The sequence below is a fragment of the Salmo trutta genome, chromosome 25, assembly GCF_901001165.1.
Source record: "Salmo trutta chromosome 25, fSalTru1.1, whole genome shotgun sequence".
Lineage (NCBI taxonomy): Eukaryota > Metazoa > Chordata > Actinopteri > Salmoniformes > Salmonidae > Salmo > Salmo trutta.
The window spans coordinates 1,901,469-1,926,375 of record NC_042981.1 but is presented as its reverse complement, the minus strand read 5'-3'; the positions used below and the strand labels follow the sequence as shown (position 1 = coordinate 1,926,375).

The window sequence follows — 24,907 nt, the reverse complement described above, 5'->3', positions numbered from 1 at the left end:
GGCCTGAATACAGCAGGGTAATGGATATGCTTCATGTTTGTAATGCTGTAAAATCTTGAGCAGTTAAGAAGGGCAGTTCTCATACGCTAAAATTACAGTTTTGCATGTATTTATTATTTTAACTAGGCAAGTCAGTTAAGAACAAATTCTTATTTACAATGACGGCCTACACAGGGGAACAGTGGGTTAACTGCCTTGTTCAGGGGCAGAACGACAGATTTGTACCTTGTCAGCTCAGGGATTTGATGTTGCAACCTTGTGGTTACTAGTCCAACGCTCTAACCACTAGGCTACCTGCTGGTTACTAGTCCAACACTCTAACCACTAGGCTACCTGCTGGTTACTAGTCCAACGCTCTAACCACTAGGCTACATGCTGGTTACTAGTCCAACGCTCTAACCACTAGGCTACCTGCTGGTTACTAGTCCAACGCTCTAACCACTAGGCTACCTGCTGGTTACTAGTCCAACGCTCTAACCACTAGGCTACCTGCTGGTTACTAGTCCAACGCTCTAACCACTAGGCTACCTGCTGGTTACTAGTCCAACGCTCTAACCACTAGGCTACCTGCTGGTTACTAGTCCAACGCTCTAACCACTAGGCTACCTGCTGGTTACTAGTCCAACGCTCTAACCACTAGGCTACCTGCTGGTTACTAGTCCAACGCTCTAACCACTAGGCTACCTGCTGGTTACTAGTCCAACGCTCTAACCACTAGGCTACCTGCTGGTTACTAGTCCAACGCTCTAACCACTAGGCTACCTGCTGGTTACTAGTCCAACACTCTAACCACTAGGCTACCTGCTGGTTACTAGTCCAACGCTCTAACCACTAGGCTACCTGCTGGTTACTAGTCCAACACTCTAACCACTAGGCTACCTGCTGGTTACTAGTCCAACGCTCTAACCACTAGGCTACCTGCTGGTTACTAGTCCAACACTCTAACCACTAGGCTACCTGCTGGTTACTAGTCCAACACTCTAACCACTAGGCTACCTGCTGGTTACTAGTCCAACACTCTAACCACTAGGCTACCTGCTGGTTACTAGTCCAACTCTCTAACCACTAGGCTACCTGCTGGTTACTAGTCCAACACTCTAACCACTAGGCTACCTGCTGGTTACTAGTCCAACACTCTAACCACTAGGCTACCTGCTGGTTACTAGTCCAACACTCTAACCACTAGGCTACCTGCTGGTTACTAGTCCAACACTCTAACCACTAGGCTACCTGCTGGTTACTAGTCCAACGCTCTAACCACTAGGCTACCTGCTGGTTACTAGTCCAACACTCTAACCACTAGGCTACCTGCTGGTTACTAGTCCAACACTCTAACCACTAGGCTACCTGCTGGTTACTAGTCCAACACTCTAACCACTAGGCTACCTGCTGGTTACTAGTCCAACTCTCTAACCACTAGGCTACCTGCTGGTTACTAGTCCAACACTCTAACCACTAGGCTACCTGCTGGTTACTAGTCCAACACTCTAACCACTAGGCTACCTGCTGGTTACTAGTCCAACGCTCTACCCACTAGGCTACCTGCTGGTTACTAGTCCAACACTCTAACCACTAGGCTACCTGCTGGTTACTAGTCCAACACTCTAACCACTAGGCTACCTGCTGGTTACTAGTCCAACACTCTAACCACTAGGCTACCTGCTGGTTACTAGTCCAACGCTCTACCCACTAGGCTACCTGCTGGTTACTAGTCCAACTCTCTAACCACTAGGCTACCCTGCTGGTTACTAGTCCAACACTCTAACCACTAGGCTACCTGCTGGTTACTAGTCCAACACTCTAACCACTAGGCTACCTGCTGGTTACTAGTCCAACGCTCTACCCACTAGGCTACCTGCTGGTTACTAGTCCAACGCTCTAACCACTAGGCTACCTGCTGGTTACTAGTCCAACGCTCTACCCACTAGGCTACCTGCTGGTTACTAGTCCAACGCTCTACCCACTAGGCTACCTGCTGGTTACTAGTCCAACGCTCTAACCACTAGGCTACCTGCTGGTTACTAGTCCAACGCTCTAACCACTAGGCTACCTGCTGGTTACTGGTCCAACACTCTAACCACTAGGCTACCTGCTGGTTACTAGTCCAACGCTCTAACCACTAGGCTACCTGCTGGTTACTAGTCCAACACTCTAACCACTAGGCTACCTGCTGGTTACTAGTCCAACGCTCTAACCACTAGGCTACCTGCTGGTTACTAGTCCAACGCTCTAACCACTAGGCTACCTGCTGGTTACTAGTCCAACGCTCTAACCACTAGGCTACCTGCTGGTTACTAGTCCAACGCTCTAACCACTAGGCTACCTGCTGGTTACTAGTCCAACACTCTAACCACTAGGCTACCTGCTGGTTACTAGTCCAACGCTCTAACCACTAGGCTACCTGCTGGTTACTAGTCCAACACTCTAACCACTAGGCTACCTGCTGGTTACTAGTCCAACACTCTAACCACTAGGCTACTTGCCACCCCCTTATCAATAGTATTATTGATATATTTTTTTGTATTATTATTATTGAGTATTTTCTGAAAGTAAAAATGAAAATGTAAAAAAGTAAAAATGAAAATGGGGGCTATATTTACGTTTATATTTAAGTTTTTTTTCATACTAAATACACTCTTACAAAAACCTACATGTCCAATGTAGCATCTAAAAACCTACTGTTGTCGCCACACCTCCCCAGTAAGACTGACTAATAGTCTGGCTCTGAGATAACAGAGTCAATAACTAGTCTACACTCTAACAAAAAAAAGTCTAGAACCTTTTGCTTCCTTGGACGAGATTAAATAACTCTTTACTAATTTTTGTATTTTTTTTATAATAAAAGGGATCTACATAAAGTGCCTTCAGAAAGTATTCACAACCCCTTGAATTATTCCACATTTTGTTGAATTATGTTTTTCAACCTTTTTACAAATTAATAGAAAATGTAAATGCTTCATTGTCTTCAGTCAATAATTATTCAATTCCTTTGTTACAGCGAGCCTAAATAAGTTCAGGAGTAACAATGTGATTAACAAGTCACATAATAAGTTGCATGAACTCACTCTGTGTGCAATAATAGTGTTTAACATTATTTTTGAACGACTACCTCATCTCTGTACCCCACACATACAATTATCTGTAAGGTCCCTCAGTTGAACAGTGAATTTCCAACACAAATTCAACCACAAAAACCAGGGAGGTTTTCTAATGCCTCGTAAAGAAAGGAACCTATTGGTAAAAAAAATATATAAAAGTAGGGATTGAATATCCCTTTGAGCATGGTGAAGTTATTAATTACACTTTGGATGGTGTATCAATACACCCAGTCACTGCAAAGATACAGGCGTCCTTCCTAAGTCAGTTGCCGGAGAGGAAGGAAACCGCTCATGGATTTGACCATAAGGTGACTTTAAAACCCCTTATGGTTGATGTCCTCACAAAATCTAATTAGCATAATAAACAAATCCCCATAAAAATCTGTCCGTTTAAGTTAGAGATACAGTATCTGTTGTTTTTTGTGTGCATTTGATGCGTCTCAATCCATCGCAATCGCCAATGTAACACTTCCACATCTGCGGTGAAAGGTGACAGAGCTAGAGTGTTTGTCAGACAATGAGACATCCCGAAAATCCTTATTCTCACAAAATCTTCTGTAGCATCCGAACGGTTTGGCCTGCAAACTATTATGATCCCTCTATGGAAAGAGACTCTCACGAACGCGATAGAGTTCTCTGTATTTCTCGTTGACACCCTACAAGTGTCTTGGTACTCGTCGGAAGTCAATACAGCCGATCTGCCGACTTCTGTCTGTAGCGTCTCAACAGTTTGGGCTACACACTAATACAACCCGTTTGTGTAATGGTAAGACTCTCACGAACATGTTGTGTTTTGCTTCAGGACACCCACAGGCCTCCACAAGACTCTTCTGAAGGTCCCTCGGTACCAGTTGAAACATTTATGGAAGTATATATATGGAGGCAATTTAGTGCCAAAAATAAGGGGTTAAAAACAATACATGTACAAAAAAAATGTACTAAAATAATGTTTCCTGATCCTTCTTACATCTCTCAGATATCGGACAGACACCGCCGAACAATGAGGTAGTTGGATGGGCTATGTACAGGTGCAGCGATCTGTGAGCTGCTCTGACAGCTGGTGCTTAAAGCTGGTTAGACAGTAAGAGTTAGACAGTAAGAGTTAGACAGTAAGTGTTAGACAGTAAGGGTGAGACAGTAAGTTTTAGACATTAGGGTTAGGGTTAGACAGTAAGGGTTAGACAGTAAATAGGTTATACAGTAAGGGTTAGGGGTAGACAGTAAGGGTTAGACAGTAAGGGTTAGGGTTATACAGTAAGGGTTAGACAGTAAGGGTTAGACAGTAAGGATTAGGGTTAGACAGTAAGGGTTAGGGTTAGACAGTAAGGGTTAGACAGTAAGGGTTAGGGTTAGACAGTAAGGGTTAGACAGTAAGGGTTAGGGTTAGACAGTAAGGGTTAGACAGTAAGGGTTAGGGTTAGACAGTAAGGGTTAGACAGTAAGGGTTATACAGTAAGGGTTAGACAGTAAGGGTTAGGGTTAGACAGTAAGGGTTAGGTTTAGACAGTAAGGGTTAGGGTTAGACAGTAAGGGTTAGACAGTAAGGGTTAGGGTTAGACAGTAAGGGTTAGACAGTAAGGGTTAGGGTTAGACAGTAAGGGTTAGACAGTAAGGGTTAGACAGTAAGGGTTAGGGTTAGACAGTAAGGGTTAGGGTTAGACAGTAAGGGTTAAACAGTAAGGGTTAGACAGTAAAGGTTAGGGTTAGACAGTAAGGGTTAGGGTTAGACAGTAAGGGTTAGGGTTAGACAGTAAGGGTTAGACAGTAAGGGTTAGGGTTAGACAGTAAGGGTTATACAGTAAGGGTTAGGGTTATACAGTAAGGGTTAGACAGTAAGGGTTAGACAGTAAGGGTTAGGGTTAGACAGTAAGGGTTAGACAGTAAGGGTTAGACAGTAAGAGTTAGACAGTAAGGGTTAGGGGTAGACAGTAAGGGTTAGACAGTAAGGGTTAGGGTTAGACAGTAAGGGTGAGACAGTAAGGGTTAGACAGTAAGGGTTAGACAGTAAGGGTTAGGGTTAGACAGTAAGGGTTAGGGTTAGACAGTAAGGGTTAGACAGTAAGGGTTAGACAGTAAGGGTTAGACAGTAAGGGTTAGGGTTAGACAGTAAGGGTTAGGGTTAGACAGTAAGGGTTAGACAGTAAGGGTTAGGGTTAGACAGTAAGGGTTAGGGTTAGACAGTACGGGTTAGGGTTAGACAGTAAGGGTTAGGGTTAGACAGTAAGGGTTAGACAGTAAGGGTTATACAGTAAGGGTTAGGGTTAGACAGTAAGGGTTAGACAGTAAGGGTTAGACAGTAAGGGTTAGACAGTAAGGGTTAGGGTTAGACAGTAAGGGTTAGGGTTAGACAGTAAGGGTTAGGGTTAGACAGTAAGGGTTAGGGTTAGACAGTAAGGGTTAGACAGTAAGGGTTAGACAGTAAGGGTGAGACAGTAAGGGTTAGGGTTAGACAGTTAGGGTTAGGGTTAGACAGTAAAGGTTAGGCAGTAAGGGTTAGACAGTAAGGGTTAGACAGTAAGGGTTAGGGTTAGACAGTAAGGGTTAGACAGTAAGGGTTAGACAGTAAGGGTTAGGGTTAGACAGTAAGGGTTAGACAGTAAGGGTTAGGGTTAGACAGTAAGGGTTAGACAGTAAGGGTTAGGGTTAGACAGTAAGGGTTAGGTTTATGAAATTGCTCTGCATTTCAAGGGTTTACATTGTCTAGAGACAGTGTTTCCTAAAATAGGAAAGACACTGATTTGATTTTATGAATGTCTCTGAAAATCCACCAAACCAAAAAAATAGAAGTAATTAATTATTCTGCCAATTCAATTTTATATATACATCGGTATATACCAACCTGATTCAAGATCAAATAATTAGACTCACATGTCTCTTTAAGTTTACTTCAATTTGTGTTTTTTATGGAATACTATTATTATTTAAAAACTATTGATTAAGAAACGGACACACAAGTGAAACTAGATGTAGAAAATATATTTCTTGTATATGTCAATCAGAATATACAAACATTGATTTCATAAAAAGAGACTCTTAAAGTCTTAAAGAAATATCTATTATTAAATATTTATACAGTAATGGGCAGTGTTGTCCTCGTCCCCCAGTCGCATATAGGACTGTCTGGTTTAGTTCATGTTCTGTGGTCCAAGACCGTTCAGCAGTGGTCAGGGAACCCGTCTATATCCACATCTGATCCTGTGTCTGAGGACTCAATCTTCTCCTCCTCATCGCCCTCCTCCAGACCCTGAGAACCAGGACTCTTCACCGGGGGGACGACCAGGCCCAGTTTAACCAGCTTGGCCTGCTGCTCCTCCAGACCCTGAGAACCAGGACTCTTCACCGGGGCAACGACCAGGCCCAGTTTAACCAGCTTGGCCTGCTGCTCCTCCAGACTCTGAGAACCAGGACTCTTCACCGGGGGGACGACCAGGCCCAGTTTAACCAGCTTGGCCTGCTGCTCCTCCAGACCCTGAGAACCAGGACTCTTCATTGGGGGGACGACCAGGCCCAGTTTAACCAGCTTGGCCTGCTGCTGCTCCAGACTCTGCTTGCGCCATTTGATGCGTCGATTCTGGAACCACACCTTTACCTGAGAACAATATTTATGTAATTAAATTCTATATTTTTTGTTGTTGATTAAAACCAAAAATATAAATAAATAAATAAATAAATATATATATATATAAACCAAAACAATAAGTTGGGAGTTTGCTTTGGTTCAAAGAAAGTTGGATTTGGAATCTGATTTGTACCTGAGCCTCTGTGAGCTGCAGACCCGACGCCAGAAGGAACCTCTCCGAGCCGACCATGTACTGTTGCCGGGCGAACTCTTTCTCCAGCCTGTCCAACTGCTCGTTGGTGAAGCTGGTACGTATCCGCTTGGATTTCCCTCCCTTGTGTTTGAATGAGTGGGACTTTGACAGACCTGTTTCTGTGAAAGGAGACAGACGGACAACAGTTTAAAACCATATCGTGGTTTTTTTTGGGGGGGGGGGGGATTGTGTTTAGTTTGCGTCATGGAATAGGCTAGAATGGAAAGTTGGATTTTACATTTTAGTCATTTAGCAGACGCTCTTACCCAGAGCGACTTACAGTAGTGAATGCATACATTTCATACAATTTCATAAATTGTTTTTTTTTTTTTTTTTTTTTTTTCCTGTGCTGGCCCCCCGTGGGAAACGAACCCACAACCCTGGTGTTGCAAACACCATGCTCTACCAACTGAGCTACAGGGAACCTGTAACGTTTAACGTTTACCTTGTATACGAAAGGCCCCACGACATGACGCGTGGTAAGAGAACGGCAGGCAGCAATAGAGAGAATATCCGGGTTGTGTGTGACTGTGTACCGGCGTGTGCTGCATGTTGGGTGCGTATAGGTACTGTGACAGCGCAGAGCTCATCTGGGTCTGGAAGGGAAGCAGTGGCGGTGCGGAACGGTATTTGAGACTCGTCCAGTCTCTGTGAGTCTCCATCGGCTTGGCGAGCAGAGCATCGATGGTGAAGGACTTCACGCTGGTAGGCTTGGTCGCCACTGCGCACTGGCTGACGGAGGGCTGTGCATAGAGCGATGCGTAATGGCGCATGGCGGAGTACCCGTACGCGTCCACTCTTGTTGGTCTGTTTGGTACTTGCATGATGTCAGTCTCGATGTTTAAGGAAAAACCGAGGAAAATAAAATTATCTTAGGTCCAAGGTAGGTTGTGTCTCCTGGTGCAGCGAGGAGAAGAGTATTGCTCCCCACTGAAACACGTCTCTTTTATACACTCCCCGGACCTTGAGGTGTCAACAGCCCCCCAGCGGGCCTTTGTCTTTCTAAGTAGCAGATGAGAGGAAAGAGCAGCCCAATCAAATTCGTTGATGGGGTAGTACAAATACCCTAATAGAACAAGACAGTGGAGGCTGAAACAGTGTGGGGGGTGGGCAGCGAATCGCAGAGGGTTTAGTGGGATACAAATTCTTGCGTGGATCTGAACCCCGATTGTAATTACAGCTGAGAAGCCCTTGATGTCCCTTTTTAAATCAAAGCTCACCGACAGTGGTTGCAAGCAACGGAACAAATAGCTTCACCATTGGACTGGGATTTAAACAAGGAGTAATATTAAAATCACATGGTAGACAAGTCTACTGCTCACTTAGATGCACAGTCAGGAATCTCAGAACTTAATTCAGGGATTCGTTTTTGATTGAAGAAAATGGAGTTTTCCCTAAGAGTCTGGAGAAAATGATCCGTTTTAATTTTGTAGGTGCGTTATATAGGTGTGTGATTCAAACGACCACGTGTCTTCAGGCTTGTATATATGCCTATGGTTTGTATGCCCATTGATGAGCAGTGGATGTACTGAATAAAATAAAGGCCTACTAAAATAAAGAATGATTTACCTTTTTTAATAGCCATTTTCGGTATGAAACTAAGTGTTGACTATTTAAGTAAACAAACTATTGACTCTTCCTCCTGAAACTCGTTCTAATTATATGACGATAGGTCGTTGTCCAAAGTGTGTTTTTTTTACATTTGTGGTGTCACCCGAAATGGAATAACTAGCGGGGCATCGGGACGAGACGTCGGATTCAGCAGGTGCGGCTGCGCAGAAAGAGAGGCGCGGCTGGTTGATTGGCTGCTACATCACTAATCCCAGTCATTGCATTAATCCACACCTTGATCTCTCCATTAAAACATTTACATTTTAGTCATTTAGCAGACGCTCTTATCCAGAGCGACTTACAGTAGAGTGCATACATTTTATGACATTTTTTAAATACTGGCCCCCCGTGGGAATCGAACCCACGACCCTGGCGTTGCACACACCATGCTCTACCAACTGAGCCACAGTGTGACAGAGAGGCTTCTCTGTGCTGTGCATAAAACAGTTAAACTTGTATACTCCCGTATTTTTAATGAATGACTTCTTTAATTACACGTTTTGAAATCTATTGTAGTGATGAAATAGTGCATTATATTCTACAATCGTTAAATGAGATATTTGGGCATTGGGTTGACATAAAAACAAATCTTCATAAAGAGAGCAGCTTGCCAAGTATTTGGTTTTTCATGCGTCAGTTGAAAAGCATCGCGGCTTCTTCAAAGTAAATGATTTGTTTTCTTACAGTACTTTAGGACAAAGCCTCCTCTTTCAATCTGCGATTATGACCAGCTCTGCAAACTCTACCAGCTAATTTCCCCTCATTAGGAAGCACCGGAGAGTTTTTTATTTATTTTTTTACGCAAGCTTTAACTGTTTGAACACATTTGAACAGTGAAAATAACCGTTCAAGTCACTTGGACTTCAGAGCCGTTGAATGTATAACTCTGTAGCTGACACTGTGATGTCTAATGAACAAGGCAAACAGAGGCTTTCTCTCGACTCGGCCCGAACAATGACCAAAGTCTTTCTGGATGCATCACCGGCACAGACCACCCACCTCAGTCGCTCGTGTTTGCTGTCAGTGTGTTTCACAAAATGGAGAAAAGAGGACGATGCTTTCACTTGGTGTTTGAGCCATCCCTGGTACTGCCCATCCCACCCCCCCACACCTCCCCCCTCCCCTCCCCCTAGTATAGCCCAGAACATCTGGGTCACTGTTTATTTAACCTTCACGGACCTTAGGAAGTAGGATCAACTCATCACATAGGCTTTTTTTATATCAAAAAATCACAATGATCTCAATGTCAGAATTGATCTGACACTCCAGTCCACTGATGGACTACCGTCTTCACTGTGGCTCAGTTGGTAGAGCATGGTTTTGCAATGTCTGTTTCTAGCTGTCTGGTTCTGATTCTGTTTCTAGCTGTTTGGTTCTGATTCTGTTTATAACTGTCTGGTTCTGATTCTGTTTATAACTGTCTGGTTCTGATTCTGTTTCTAGCTGTCTGGGTCTGATTCTGTTTATAACTGTCTGGTTCTGATTCTGTTTCTAGCTGTCTGGTTCTGATTCTGTTTCTAACTGTCTGGTTCTGATTCTGTTTCTAACTGTCTGGTTCTGATTCTATGCATTCATGTATGCATTCCCTACTGTAAGTTGCTCTGGATAAGAGCGTCTGCTAAATGACTAAAATGTAAAAAATGTACTAGAGTCCCTCCAGTGAGGAGTTTTGGGGACAGTGATGATAGTTTAGGATTACGGTCCCATTAGGAAAATCATTTCACTGATATTTTAGGTTATGATTCCTATATGCTGCCAACAGAGAGAGAATTTCAAGTAGTGATGGGCAACAAGTCAAGAGCAACCCTCTCCTCTCCTTTGTGTATTGGAGCCAGACAGGGAATACACTCTAGCCCATTGTCCAAGAGGCCTCTTTTTATAGGAGGGGGGTCCACTGACCAGCCCATCCTGTCCATCAAAGACCTGAAAGTCACCGCCCGCCCAGGCCAGCCAAACACACTCACTTCACCGACCCAGAGACACACAGTTTGAATGAACTCAAAACATTATCCTTCTGACACCATCTCTACCTCAAACTAGTTTCCCGAGGCCGACGGGTTACCTCTGACATTAACAATGTTCCAGCATATGTCTGGGATTTCCATCTCTACCTCAAACTAGTTTCCCAAGGCAGACATACATTTTACATTTACATTTACGTCATTTAGCAGATGCTCTTATCCAGAGCGACTTACAAATTGATGCATTCACCTTATGATATCCAGTGGAACAACCACTTTACAATAATGCATCTAAATCTTTTAAGGTGGGGGGGGGTTAGAAGGATTACTTTATCCTATCCCAGGTATTCCTTAAAGAGGTGGGGTTTCAGGTGTCTCCGGAAGGTGGTGATTGACTCCGCTGTCCAGGCGTCGTGAGGGAGCTTGTTCCACCATTGGGGTGCCAGAGCAGCGAACAGTTTTGACTGGGCTGAGCGGGAACTGTGCTTCCGCAGAGGTAGGGAGGCGAGCAGGCCAGAGGTGGATGAACGCAGTGCCCTCGTTTGGGTGTAGGGCCTGATCAGAGCCTGAAGGTACGGAGGTGCCGTTCCCCTCACAGCTCAGACGGGTTACCTCCGACATTACAATGTTCCAGCATAGGTTTGGGATTTCCAGAACTACCTCAAACCAAAAGTAATTTCAACAAGGAGTTAGCTAATGTCAGCCTGAACTCGTCTTAACATTTTACAGACAATGAAATATGTTGCAATAATTGGATTAGTACTAATGGCTGTTATGTTCCCTATAACCACGCCCTGAACCACGCCCTGAACCACGCCCTGAGCCCCGCCCTGAACCACGCCCTGAACCACGCCCTGAACCACGCCCTGAACCCCGCCCTGAACCACGCCCTGAACCACACCCTATAACCACGCCCTGAACCACACCCTGAACCCCGCCCTTAGCCTAGTGGTTAAGAGTGTTGGGCTAGTAACCGAAAGGTCGCTGGTTTGAATCCCCAAGATGGCATGGTGGAAAAATCTGCCATTCTGCCCTTGAGCAAAGCAGTTAATCCCCAATTACTTCCTGGGTGCCGATGAAGTGAATTAAAGCAGCCCCCTGCACCTCACTGATTTAGAGGGTTGGGTTCAATACACTAGGTAGAGGTGGAGACACTATATTTTATATGGACTATATTTTATACGGACTATATTTTATATGGACTATATTTTAAATAGACAATATTTTACATGGACTATATTTTACATGGACTATATTTTATATGGACTATATTTTATATAGACTATATTTTACATGGACTATACTTTATATGGGCTATATTTTATATGGACTATATTTTATGTGGACTATATTTTATATAGACTATATTTTATATGGACTATATTTTATATGGACTATATTTTACATGGACTATACTTTATGTGGTGTCACGTCCTGGCCAGTATAAGGATTAATTGTTATTGTAGTTTGGTCAGGACGTGGCAGAGGGTATTTGGTTTATGTGGTTCGGGGTGGTGGTTTTTCTAAAAAGGGCATTTGATTTATGTATTCCGGGGTTTTTGGGCACTGTTCCTTGTTTATGTAATTCTATGTTTAGTCTAGGTAATCTGTTTCTATGTTGAGTTAATTGGGGTGGACTTCCAATTGAAGGCAGCTGTGTGGTGTTGCCTTTGATTGGAAGTCCTATATTAGTTGGGTGTGTTTGTCTGTGTATTTGTGGGAGATTGTTTCGTGTTTAGTGTGAGTGAGCCTAACAGGACTGTCTGTAAATCGTGAGTTTATTTTGTTATTTTTGTATGTTCGCTTTGAGTTTATTAAACGTTCAAAATGAACTATCTCAACTCTGCTGCATATTGGTCCTCATTTTCCGACGATGATTTCGCCATATCGTCTGACGACGAAGAAATCCCTGACATGTGGACTATATTTTACATGGATAATATTTTATGTGGACTATATTTTATGTGGACTATATTTTACATGGACTATATTTTATATGGACTATATTTTATATAGACTATATTTTATGTGGACTATATTTTATATAGACTATATTTTATGTGGACTATCTGTTAAACTCATTTTCAACTGCTTAGGTAAAAAGCAGCTGCACACAAGTCGTATGACAACCTGTAAGCTGAGGACTCATCATGATTGAATGAGACAGAGCCTAGAGAGGCACTCTGAGGTACTCATCATTAGTATTACTGTGCTGAAAGGTGCTGCGTTTGGCTATTAATAGACACATTTAGCAGACACTCTAACCGGGCCATTTCTTGTCTATCTCACACCTATCACTAACCATCACTAATGATTTTATGAAGCCATTATAGAATGCCTCAGAGTCCAGCCTCTGTCATTGTTGCTGCTGTGGCCACTGGGTCATTGTGCTGGGACAATAAGGAGCGATGGGCCCCAGGACTGGGACAGTAAGGAGCGATGGGCATCAGGACTGGGACAGTAAGGAGAGATGGGCCTCAGGACTGGGAGAGTAAGGAGAGATGGGCCCCAGGACTGGGACAGTAAGGAGAGATGGGCCCCAGGACTGGGACAGTAAGGAGCGATGGGCATCAGGACTGGGACAGTAAGGAGAGATGGGCCCCAGGACTTGGACAGTAAGGAGCGATGGTCCTCAGGACTGGGACAGTAAGGAGAGATGGGCATCAGGACTGGGACAGTAAGGAGAGATGGGCCCCAGGACTGGGACAATAAGGAGCGATGGGCCTCAGGACTGGGACAATAAGGAGAGATGGGCCCCAGGACTGGGACAGTAGGGAGCGATGGGCCCCAGGACTGGGACAGTAAGAAGAGATGGGCCTCAGGACTGGGACAGTAAGGAGCGATGGGCCTTAGGACTGGGACAATAAGGAGCGATGGGCCTCAGGACTGGGACAGTAGGGAGCGATGGGCCCCAGGACTGGGACAGTAAGAAGAGTTGGGCCCCAGGACTGGGACAGTAAGGAGCGATGGGCCTTAGGACTGGGACAATAAGGAGCGATGGGCCTCAGGACTGGGACAGTAAGGAGCGATGGGCCTTAGGACTGGGACAATAAGGAGCGATGGGCCCCAGGACTGGGACAGTAAGGAGCGATGGGCCCCAGGACTGGGACAGTAAGGAGCGATGGGCCTTAGGACTGGGACAATAAGGAGCGATGGGCCTCAGGACTGGGACAGTAAGGAGCGATGGGCATCAGGACTGGGACAGTAAGGAGGAATGGGCCCCAGGACTGGGACAGTAAGGAGCGATGGGCCTCAGGACTGGGACAATAAGGAGGAATGGGGCTCAGGACTGGGACAATAAGGAGCGATGGGCCCCAGGACTGGGACAGTAAGGAGTGATGGGCCTTAGGACTGGGACAGTAATGAGCGATGGGCCCCAGGACTGGGACAGTAAGGAGCGATGGGCCTCAGGACTGGGACAATAAGGAGCGATGGGCATCAGGACTGGGACAGTAAGGAGAGATGGGCCCCAGGACTGGGACAGTAAGGAGCGATGGGCCCCAGGACTGGGACAGTAAGGAGCGATGGGCCTCAGGACTGGGACAGTAAGGAGCGATGGGGCTCAGGACTGGGACAGTAAGGAGCGATGGGGCTCAGGACTGGGACAATAAGGAGCGATGGGCCTCAGGCGTAGTCCACTTGTAGAACATATCCACATTCCTTTACCTTGTCTCAACAAGTTTACATTTTATTTGCTATGGGTTAAGAATACATTGGCAATCGCTTCCACTCACCAGTCAGCTTTGATGCCAAGTACTGCTTTATTTGAGTATTCAGCCATAATATCTAAATAAGGTTTTTGTAAACCTAACACATGCTCAGACACCGCCCCATGCTCAGACCCCGCCCCATGCTCAGACCCCGCCCCATGCTCAGACCCCGCCCCATGCTCAGACCCCGCCCCATGCTCAGACCCCGCCCCATCCTCAGACCCCGCCCCATGCTCAGACCCCGCCCCATGCTCAGACCCCGCCCCATCCTCAGACCCGCCCCATGCTCAGACCCCGCCCCATGCTCAGACCTCGCCCCATCCTCAGACCCCGCCCCATCGTCAGACCCCGCCCCATGCTCAGACCCCGCCCCATGCTCAGACCCCTGACATCATTCAGAACACTACAACTGAACTGACATCATTCAGAACACTACAACTGAACTGACATCATACAGAACACTACAACTGAACTGACATCATTCAGAACACTACAACTGAACTGACATCATACAGAACACTACAACTGAACTGACATCATTCAGAACACTACAACTGAACTGACATCATACAGAACACTACAACTGAACTGACATCATTCAGAACACTACAACTGAACTGACATCATTCAGAACACTACAACTGAACTGACATCATTCAGAACACTACAACTGAACTGACATCATTCAGAACACTACAACTGAACTGACATCATTCAGAACATTACAACTTTGAGAGCTCCTGAATACTTCACAGAATCCAAATTAGGTTAAATAGAAATATTGCTGAATGGGACTCTGTGGTAACCTGTTAGGTAATGGGACTCTGTGGTAACCTGTTAGGTAATGGGACTCTGTGGTAACCTGTTAGGTAATGGGACTCTGTGGTAACCTGTTAGGTAATGGGACTCTGTGGTAACCTGGTAGGTAATGGGACTCTGTGGTAACCTGTTAGGTAATGGGACTCTGTGGTAACCTGTTAGGTAATGGGACTCTGTGGTAACCTGTTAGGTAATGGGACTCTGTGGTAACCTGTTAGGTAATGGGACTCTGTGGTAACCTGTTAGGTAATGGGACTCTGTGGTAACCTGTTAGGTAATGGGACTCTGTGGTAACCTGTTAGGTAATGGGACTCTGTGGTAACCTGTTAGGTAATGGGACTCTGTGGTAACCTGTTAGGTAATGGGACTCTGTGGTAACGTGTTAGGTAATGGGACTCTGTGGTAACCTGGGACTCTGTGGTAACCTGTTAGGTAATGGGACTCTGTGGTAACCTGTTAGGTAATGGGACTCTGTGGTAACCTGGTAGGTAATGGAACTCTGTGGTAACCTGTTAGGTAATGGGACTCTGTGGTAACCTGTTAGGTAATGGGACTCTGTGGTAACCTGGGACTCTGTGGTAACCTGTGGGTAACCTGGGACTCTGTGGTAACCTGTTAGGTAATGGGACTCTGTGGTAACCTGTTAGGTAATGGGACTCTGTGGTAACCTGTTAGGTAATGGGACTCTGTGGTAACCTGTTAGGTAATGGGACTCTGTGGTAACCTGTTAGGTAATGGGACTCTGTGGTAACCTGTTAGGTAATGGGACTCTGTGGTAACCTGTTAGGTAATGGGACTCTGTGGTAACCTGGGACTCTGTGGTAACCTGTTAGGTAATGGGACTCTGTGGTAACCTGTTAGGTAATGGGACTCTGTGGTAACCTGTAGGTAATGGGACTCTGTGGTAACCTGTTAGGTAATGGGAACTCTGTGGTAACCTGTTAGGTAATGGGACTCTGTGGTAACCTGTTAGGTAATGGGACTCTGTGGTAACCTGGGACTCTGTGGTAACCTGTTAGGTAATGGGACTCTGTGGTAACCTGTTAGGTAATGGGACTCTGTGGTAACCTGTTAGGTAATGGGACTCTGTGGTAACCTGTTAGGTAATGGGACTCTGTGGTAACCTGTTAGGTAATGGGACTCTGTGGTAACCTGTTAGGTAATGGGACTCTGTGGTAACCTGTTAGGTAATGGGACTCTGTGGTAACCTGTTAGGTAATGGGACTCTGTGGTAACCTGTTAGGTAATGGGACTCTGTGGTAACCTGTTAGGTAATGGGACTCTGTGGTAACCTGTTAGGTAATGGGACTCTGTGGTAACCTGGGACTCTGTGGTAACCTGTTAGGTAATGGGACTCTGTGGTAACCTGTTAGGTAATGGGACTCTGTGGTAACCTGTTAGGTAATGGGACTCTGTGGTAACCTGTTAGGTAATGGGACTCTGTGGTAACCTGTCTTCATAGCCTACTCCCAGGTGGTCTGGCCTTTTACATAGAAACAGCTTTTAACGGAGGTGAGAATTGGAGAGGTTGGACTTCAGACCTGTGTTGACTCTTCCTGTGGAAATCTGCATCCCACATGTCACCCTACTGCCTTCATAGTGCACTAAATAGGGAATAGGCTGCCATTTGGGACACAACCTGTCCATAAAGTGTCCCTGCCTCATGTAGGGTTCAGTATCTCTGTAGTGAAAGGACAGATGAATGCTGAAGGCTCTGTCCTTTTCTAACCGAGATTAGAATGAAAGGCCATTTCCTCCCTTCTTCACATTCTCCGTTTGCTTACGTAATAGCCACACTTCACTTCCTTAATAAACATAATAGCCACACTTCACTTCCTTAATAAACATAATAGCCACACTTCACTTCCTTAATAAACATAATAGCCACACTTCACTTCCTTAATAAACATAATAGCCACACTTCACTTCCTTAATAAACATAATAGCCACACTTCACTTCCTTAATAAACATAATAGCCACACTTCACTTCCTTAATAAACATAATAGCCACACTTCACTTCCTTAATAAACCTAATAGCCACACTTCACTTCCTTAATAAACATAATAGCCACACTTCACTTCCTTAATAAACATAATAGCCACACTTCACTTCCTTAATAAACATAATAGCCACACTTCACTTCCTTAATAAACATAATAGCCACACTTCACTTCCTTAATAAACATAATAGCCACACTTCACTTCCTTAATAAACAAATTAGCCACACTTCACTTCCTTAATAAACATAATAGCCACACTTCACTTCCTTAATAAACATAATAGCCACACTTCACTTCCTTAATAAACAAATTAGCCACACTTCACTTCCTTAATAAACGTAATAGCCACACTTCACTTCCTTAATAAACATAATAGCCACACTTCACTTCCTTAATAAACATAATAGCCACACTTCACTTCCTTAATAAACATAATAGCCACACTTCACTTCCTTAATAAACATAATAGCCACACTACACTTCCTTAATTAACATAATAGCCACACTTCACTTCCTTAATAAACAAATTAGGCACATTTGGGCAGTCTTGATACAAAATTTTGAACAGAAATGAATTGGTTTATTGGATCAGTCTAAAACCTTGCACATACACTGCTGCCATCTAGTGGCCAAAGTCTAAATTGCACCTTGGCTGGGGTAATACATTATAGCATTTCTCTTGCATTTCAAAGATGATATATGTACATTATACCCTGATATATGTATATTATACCCTGATATATGTATATTATACCCTGATATACGTATATTATACCCTGATATATGTACTATATACCATGATGTATGTATATTATACCCTGATATATGTATATTATACCCTGATATATGTACATTATACCCTGATATATGTATATTATACCCTGATATATGTATATTATACCCTGATATACGTATATTATACCCTGATATATGTATATAGTTGGCTCTTCTCCTTGTTCGTTCGGCGGTCGACGTCACCGGCTTTCTAGCCTTCGCTGCTCCATTTTTCATTGTTCCATTTGTTTTGTCTTGTTTCCCAGCACACCGGGTTTTCATTCCCCCAATCACACTGCATGTATTTATTCCTCTGTTCCCCCTCACGTCTTTGTGTGAAATTGTTTGTGTGTTACGTGTTTTTGTACGCACTAGGCTTGCGTGCGTTTTTTTCCCATGTTATTTCACGAAGCCTGTTTTGTATTGTTATACATTTGATGTTTTGTGACTGTTTTGCACGCTTTACACTTTGCCTCGTTGGCTGGAGGTTTTTTGACTGTAATCTCTCTCCTGCCGTAATAAAGTGTACGCCTGTTCTCTGCTCTCCTGCACCTGACTTCACCACGAGTACGCACACGCCTGACAATATATGCCCTGATATATGTATTATATACCCTGATATATGTATTGTATACCCTGATATATGTACAGTTGAAGTCGGACGTTTACATACACTTAGGTTGGAGTCATATAAAACTTGTTTTTCAACCACTCCACAAATTTCTTGTCAACAAACTATAGTTTTGGCAAGTCGGTTAGAACATGTACTTTGTGCACGACACAAGTCATTTTTCCAACAATTGTTTACAGACGGATTATTTCTCTGTAACTTCCGACTTCAACTGTATATGTACATTATACCCTGATATATGTACATTATACCCTGATATATGTATATTATACCCTGATATATGTACATTATATCCTGATATATGTACATTATACCCTGATGTATGTATATTGTACCCGGCTATAGGTACATTATGCCCTGATATATGTATATTATGCCCTGATGTATGTACATTATACCCTGATGATGTATATTGTGCCTGGCAATATGTATATTATACCCTGATAAATGTACATTATACGCTGATATATGTACATTATACCCTGATAAATGTACATTATACCCTGATAAATGTACTATATACCATAATGTATGTATATTATACCCTGATATATGTACATTATACCATGATGTATGTACTATATACCCTGATATATGTACATTATATCCTGATATATGTATATGATACCCTGATATATTTTCATTATACCCTGATATATGTACATTATACCCTGATATATGTTCTATATACCATGATGTATGTATATTATATCCTGATATATGAACATTATACCCTGATAATGTATATTATATCCTGATATATGTACATTATACCCTGATGTAGGTATATTATACCCTGATGTATGTATATTATACCCTAATATATGTATATTATATCCTGATATATGTATATTATACCCTGATATACGTATATTATACCCTGATGTATGTATATTATACCCTAATATATGTATATTATATCCTGATGTATGTATATTATACCCTGATATACGTATATAATATCCTGATGTATGTATATTATATCCTGATGTATGTGCTATATACCATGATGTATGTATATTATACCCTGATATATGTACTATATACCCTTATATATGTACATTATACCCTGATAATGTACATTATACCCTGATATATGTATTTTATACCCTGATATATGTTCTATATACCATGATGTATGTATATTATATCCTGATATATGTACTATATACCATGATGTATGTATATTATATCCTGATATATGTACATTATACCCTGATATATGTATATTATACCCTGATGTATGTATATTATACCCTAATATATGTATATTATATCCTGATATATGTATATTATATCCTGATGTATGTATATTATATCCTGATATATATATATATTATACTCTGATGTATATGTATTATACTCTGATATGTGCAATTCCTTAAGAAAGTATTCAGACCCCTTGACTTTTTCCACATTTTGTTTACGTTACAGCCTCATTCTAATATAGATTTAAAAAATGTGTTCTCAATCTACACACAGTACCCCCATCATCTCAAAACAAAAACAGGTTTTTAGAAATTGTAGCAAATGTATTACAAATAAAAAATGTAATTTTACATTTAATAAGTGTTCAGAACCTTTACTCAGTACTTTGTTGAAGCATCTTTGGCAGCGATTACAGCCTCGAGTCTTCTTGGGTATGACGCTACAAGCTTGACACACCTGTATTTGGGGAGTTTCTTCCATTCTTCTCTGCAGATCCTCTCAAGGTCTGTCAGGTTGGATGGGGAGCGTCGCTGCACAGCTATTTTCAAGACTCTTCAGAAACATTCGATCGGGTTCAAGTCCAGGCTCTGGCTGGGCCACTCAAGGACATTCAGAGTCTTGTTCTGAAGCCACTCCTGCGTTGTCTTGGCTGTGTGCTTAGGGTCGTTGTCCTGTTGGAAGGTGAACCTTCGCCCCAGTCTGAGGTCCTGAACGCTCTGGAGCAGGTTTTCATCAAGGATCTCTCTGTACTTTCTCTCTGTACTCCCTCCATTCATCTTTCCCTCAATCCTGACTAGTCTCCCAGTCCCTGCCCCTGAAAAACATCCCCAAGGCATACTGCTGCCACCACCATGCTTCACCGTAGGGATGGTGCCAGGTTTCCTCCAGACGTGACGCTTGGCATTCATGCCAAAGAGTTCAATTTCAGTTTCATCAGAACAGAGAATCTTGTTTCTCATAGTCTGAGAGTCCTTTAGGTGCCTGTTGGCAAACTCCAAGTGGGCTGTCATGTGTCTTTTACTTAGGAGGCCCGATTGGTGGAGTGCTGCAGAGATGGTTGTCCTTCTGGAAGGTTCTCCCATCTCCACAGAGGAACTCTGAAGCTCTATCAGCGTGACAGTTGGGTTCTTGTTCATCTCCCTGACCAAGGCCCTTCTCCCCCGATTGCTCAGTTTGGCCGGGCGGGCAGCTCTAGGAAGAGTCTTGGTGGTTCCAAACTTCTTCCATTTAAGAATGATGGAGGCCACTGTGTTCTTGGGGACCTTCAATTCTGCAGAAATGTTTTGGTGCCCTTCCCCAGATCTGTGCCTCGACACAATCCTGTCTTGAAGCTCTACGGATATTTTCTTCAACCTCATGGCTTGGTTTTTGCTCTGACGTGCACTGTCAATTGTGAGACCTTAATTAGACTGATGTGTGCCTTTCCAAATCATGTCCAATTAACTGAATAATACCACAGGTGGACTCCAATCAAGTTGTAGAAACATCTCAAGGATGATCAATGGAAACAGGATGCACCTGAGCTCAATTTAGAGTCTCATAGCAAAGGGTCTGAATATTTATGGAAATAAGGTATTTCTGTTTTCTTTATGAACACACACCTAATTGAAAGACACCTGTCCTGTGTGAAATGTGGAGGTGGCAGGCAGGAGGTTGAGCAGGTGACGTCGCTTTACACTAATCCATTGAAAGTGACAGAATACTGTCTTCACTTGAAAGGATCTCTCTCTCTCTGTCTCTCCCACCCTCTCTCTCTCTCTCTCTCTCTCTCTCTCTCTCTCTCTCTCTCTCTCTCATATTCTGACCCTGCTCGTTTTCGTTCTGGAAAGATTTATTAGACACATTTCAAGTTACACTGTGATCTGAATGAAAACTGTTTGTTTTTTTGTTTTTTTCCCCCAATACACCCCAGTCCGTAGTTCAAGTGCACATAAACTACTACATCCGGCTGACAGACCACTGAGCCACTTGGAAAACTCTAACCGCTGGGAAGATCAAACGGCCCCGTCTCCATGGTGAAACACCAAACAGAGATTGAAATGCAGCCTTGTTTTTATTTATGTGGACCATGCCAGACTGTAGAGAATGAGAGTTGACTACTAGGAAGTACGGCGTCAATGCGGAACAAGACAACTACCCTCATAAAAGTTCTGACAACAGAGGCCATTAGGAAGAGAACAATGACTAATTAGTATTTAGGAGGAAGATGGTGGTCAATGGTTTTGACATCAAACAGGACCACACAGGCTAAACTGGCTAAAGCTAAAGCTGTTAGACACCTGGTGATATCTGGTGGTCTAACAGGAGAGGACATGTCCATAGAGATATTCTCAATGGCATTTAACTTGATTCCTCACATCCTCTCTACTAGCCTCCTCAAAACCCATTGGATGTGAAGGTCAACCTGACGTGCCCACAGAAGTAATTAAAAAGGACAATTTTAGTTGCTAACGGCAGCCGGTAGTACCCCGGGTCGGCTGACGCAATGTTAGCAAGGTTAGACTTCCTGAGCTTCAAACGCACCATTGAGTCGTCGCAGGAATGAATGGTGGTCAGTGGCGGTTCTAGACCATTTCAACTGGGAGGGGGGGGCCAAGCTAGGGCCAGTTATACTGTTAGAGGGGGCCAGTTGTACTGTTAGAGGGGCCAGTTGTACTGTTAGAGGGGCCAGTTGTACTGTTAGAGGGGCCAGTTGTTCTGTTAGAGGGGCCAGTTGTACTGTTAGAGGGGGCCAGTTGTTCTGTTAGAGGGGCCAGTTGTACTGTGTCTTCTGATCCCTCCTGTCTCAGCCTCCAGTATTTATGCTGCAGTAGTTTATGTGTCGGGGGGCTAGGGTCAGTCTGTTACATCTGGAGTATTCTCTTGTCTTATCCGGTGTCCTGTGTGAATGTAAATATGCTCTCTCTAATTCTCTCTTTCTCTCTTTCTTTCTTTCTCTCGGAGGACCTGAGCCCTAGGACCATGCCTCAGGACTACCTGGCATGATGACTCCTTGCTGTCCCCAGTCCACCTGGCCATGCTGCTGCTCCAGTTTCAACTGTTCTGCCTGCGGCTACGGAACCCTGACCTGTTCACCGGACGTGCTTGTTGCACCCTCGACAATTACTATGATTATTATTATTTGACCATGCTGGTCATTTACGAACATTTTAACATCTTGACCATGTTCTGTTATAATATCCACCCGGCACAGCCAGAAGAGGACTGGCCAACCCTCATAGCCTGGTTCCTCTCTAGGTTTCTTCCTAGGTTTTTGGCCTTTCTCAGGAGTTTTTCCTAGGGAGTTTTTCCCAGCCACCGTGCTTCTTTCACATGCATTGCTTGCTGTTTGGGGTTTTAGGCTGGGTTTCTGTACAGCACTTTGAGATTTCAGCTGATGTACGAAGGGCTATATAAATAAATTTGATTTGATTTGATTTGATACTGTTAGAGGGGCCAGTTGTACTGTTAGAGGGGCCAGTTGTACTGTTAGAGGGGCCAGTTGTACTGTTAGAGGGACCAGTTGTTCTGTTAGAGGGGCCAGTTATACTGTTAGAGGGGCCAGTTGTACTGTTAGAGGGGCCTGTTGTACTGTTAGAGGGGCCAGTTGTACTGTTAGAGGGGCCTGTTGTACTGTTAGAGGGGCCAGTTGTACTGTTAGAGGGGCCAGTTAGAGGGGCCAGTTGTACTGTTAGAGGGGCCAGTTAGAGGGGCCAGTTGTACTGTTAGAGGGGCCAGTTGTACTGTTAGAGGGGCCAGTTGTACTGTTAGAGGGGCCAGTTGTACTGATAGAGGGGGCCAGTTATACTGTTAGAGGGGGCCAGTTATACTGTTAGAGGGGGCCAGTTATACTGTTAGAGGGGGCCAGTTGTACTGTTAGAGGGGCCTGTTAGAGGGGGCCAGTTATACTGTTAGAGGGGGCCAGTTATACTGTTAGAGGGGGCCAGTTGTACTGTTAGAGGGGCCAGTTATACTGTTAGAGGGGGCCAGTTGTACTGTTAGAGGGGCCAGTTGTACTGTTAGAGGGGCCAGTTGTACTGTTAGAGGGGGCCAGTTGTACTGTTAGAGGGGCCAGTTGTACTGTTAGAGGGGCCAGTTGTACTGTTAAAGGGGCCAGTTGTACTGTTAGAGGGGCCAGTTGTACTGTTAGAGGGGCCAGTTGTACTGTTAGAGGGGCCAGTTGTTCTGTTAGAGGGGCCTGTTAGAGGGGGCCAGTTGTACTGTTAGAGGGGCCAGTTGTACTGTTAGAGGGGGCCAGTTGTGCTGTTAGAGGGGCCAGTTGTACTGTTAGAGGGGGCCAGTTGTGCTTTTAGAGGGGCCAGTTGTACTGTTAGAGGAGCCAGTTACATTAGACGTTATCGTTGTCATATCGTTTTCTTCACTGCATTAGCAGGCAAAAGAACCATGTTCATAATCATCATCGTTGCCACTGTCTAATAACGGATGTAAAAAAAAGACCGATAGCAAAAATGTGTTATGTAAAAATTATTTCATACTCCACATTTAGGGGGGGACCACAAGGGGGTCCAAAATTGTTGTCACAGGGGCACTGCCCCCCCCCCCCTCCCCAGAACCGCCCCTGATGGTGTGATGTCATCGATGGCTTTGCCCGAACGGTCTATGGACTCAAGGCAACTCGTGTCTCCATAAGTCTTCTGGCGACATCTAGTGGCCATGTTGGGAGAAGACTGTGAAAGGTAGGACAGTCGCTTCCTCTCCTTGTCCCCTTGCATACTTTCCTCACTTCATACTCAAACAGATTCCCGATAGCGAGGCACATTTCTTTCCCCTAGTCTGTTTTTTTTTCTTCTCTTCTCTTCTTCAAATTAGTAAATAGGGGTTTCAGTACATTTTATCTAAAAGCCATTCCTTTAAATTTGGTGTACCTTTTTAATTTGAATTTCAAAATAAAATACTTTTTTTATTGTCATGCTTTGTAAAAAATGTTTTTTATTTTTAAATTAAATAGCTGTAGACTAACAGTGAAATGCATATTAATGGGTCCTTCCCAACAATACAGAGAGAAAGACAACAGAAATAATAGAAACGTAATAACACTTAATAATAAATACACAATGAGTAACGATAACCAGGCTATACACACAGGGTACCAGGCTATATACACGGGGTACCAGGCTATATACACCGGGTACCAGGCTATATACACAGGGTACCAGGCTATATACACCGGATACCAGGCTTTATACACAGGGTAACAGGCTATATACACAGGGTACCAGGCTATATACACAGGGTACCAGGCTATATACACAGGGTACCAGGCTATATACACAGGGTA

The 24,907-nt window shown here is 43.8% G+C and overlaps 1 protein-coding gene across 1 annotated transcript; it reads right to left on the bottom strand.

Moving 5' to 3' along the window:
• Nucleotides 1-6,179: 6,179 nt before the first annotated feature.
• noto (notochord homeobox) lies at nucleotides 6,180-7,683 on the bottom strand. The gene is made up of 4 exons (XM_029712537.1): nucleotides 7,447-7,683; nucleotides 6,851-7,042; nucleotides 6,597-6,687; nucleotides 6,180-6,368 (listed from the first exon to the last, which is right to left on the bottom strand). Exons 1-4 carry the CDS (start codon nucleotides 7,681-7,683, stop codon nucleotides 6,253-6,255), a joined length of 636 nt encoding a protein of 211 aa, XP_029568397.1. The 3' UTR covers nucleotides 6,180-6,252.
• Between the last annotated feature and the right edge of the window lie 17,224 nt (nucleotides 7,684-24,907).

Excerpts from the sequence above, each read along its gene's own strand:
- noto (XM_029712537.1), bottom strand. The coding sequence starts at position 7,683 with ATGCGCCATTACGCATCGCTCTATGCACAGCCCTCCGTCAGCCAGTGC. Across the intron at positions 7,043-7,446 it reads CCAACATGCAGCACACGCCG|TCTCCTTTCACAGAAACAGG; the intron begins GTACACAGTCAC and ends GTTGTCCGTCTG. Across the intron at positions 6,688-6,850 it reads TGCAGCTCACAGAGGCTCAG|GTAAAGGTGTGGTTCCAGAA; the intron begins GTACAAATCAGA and ends TATTGTTCTCAG.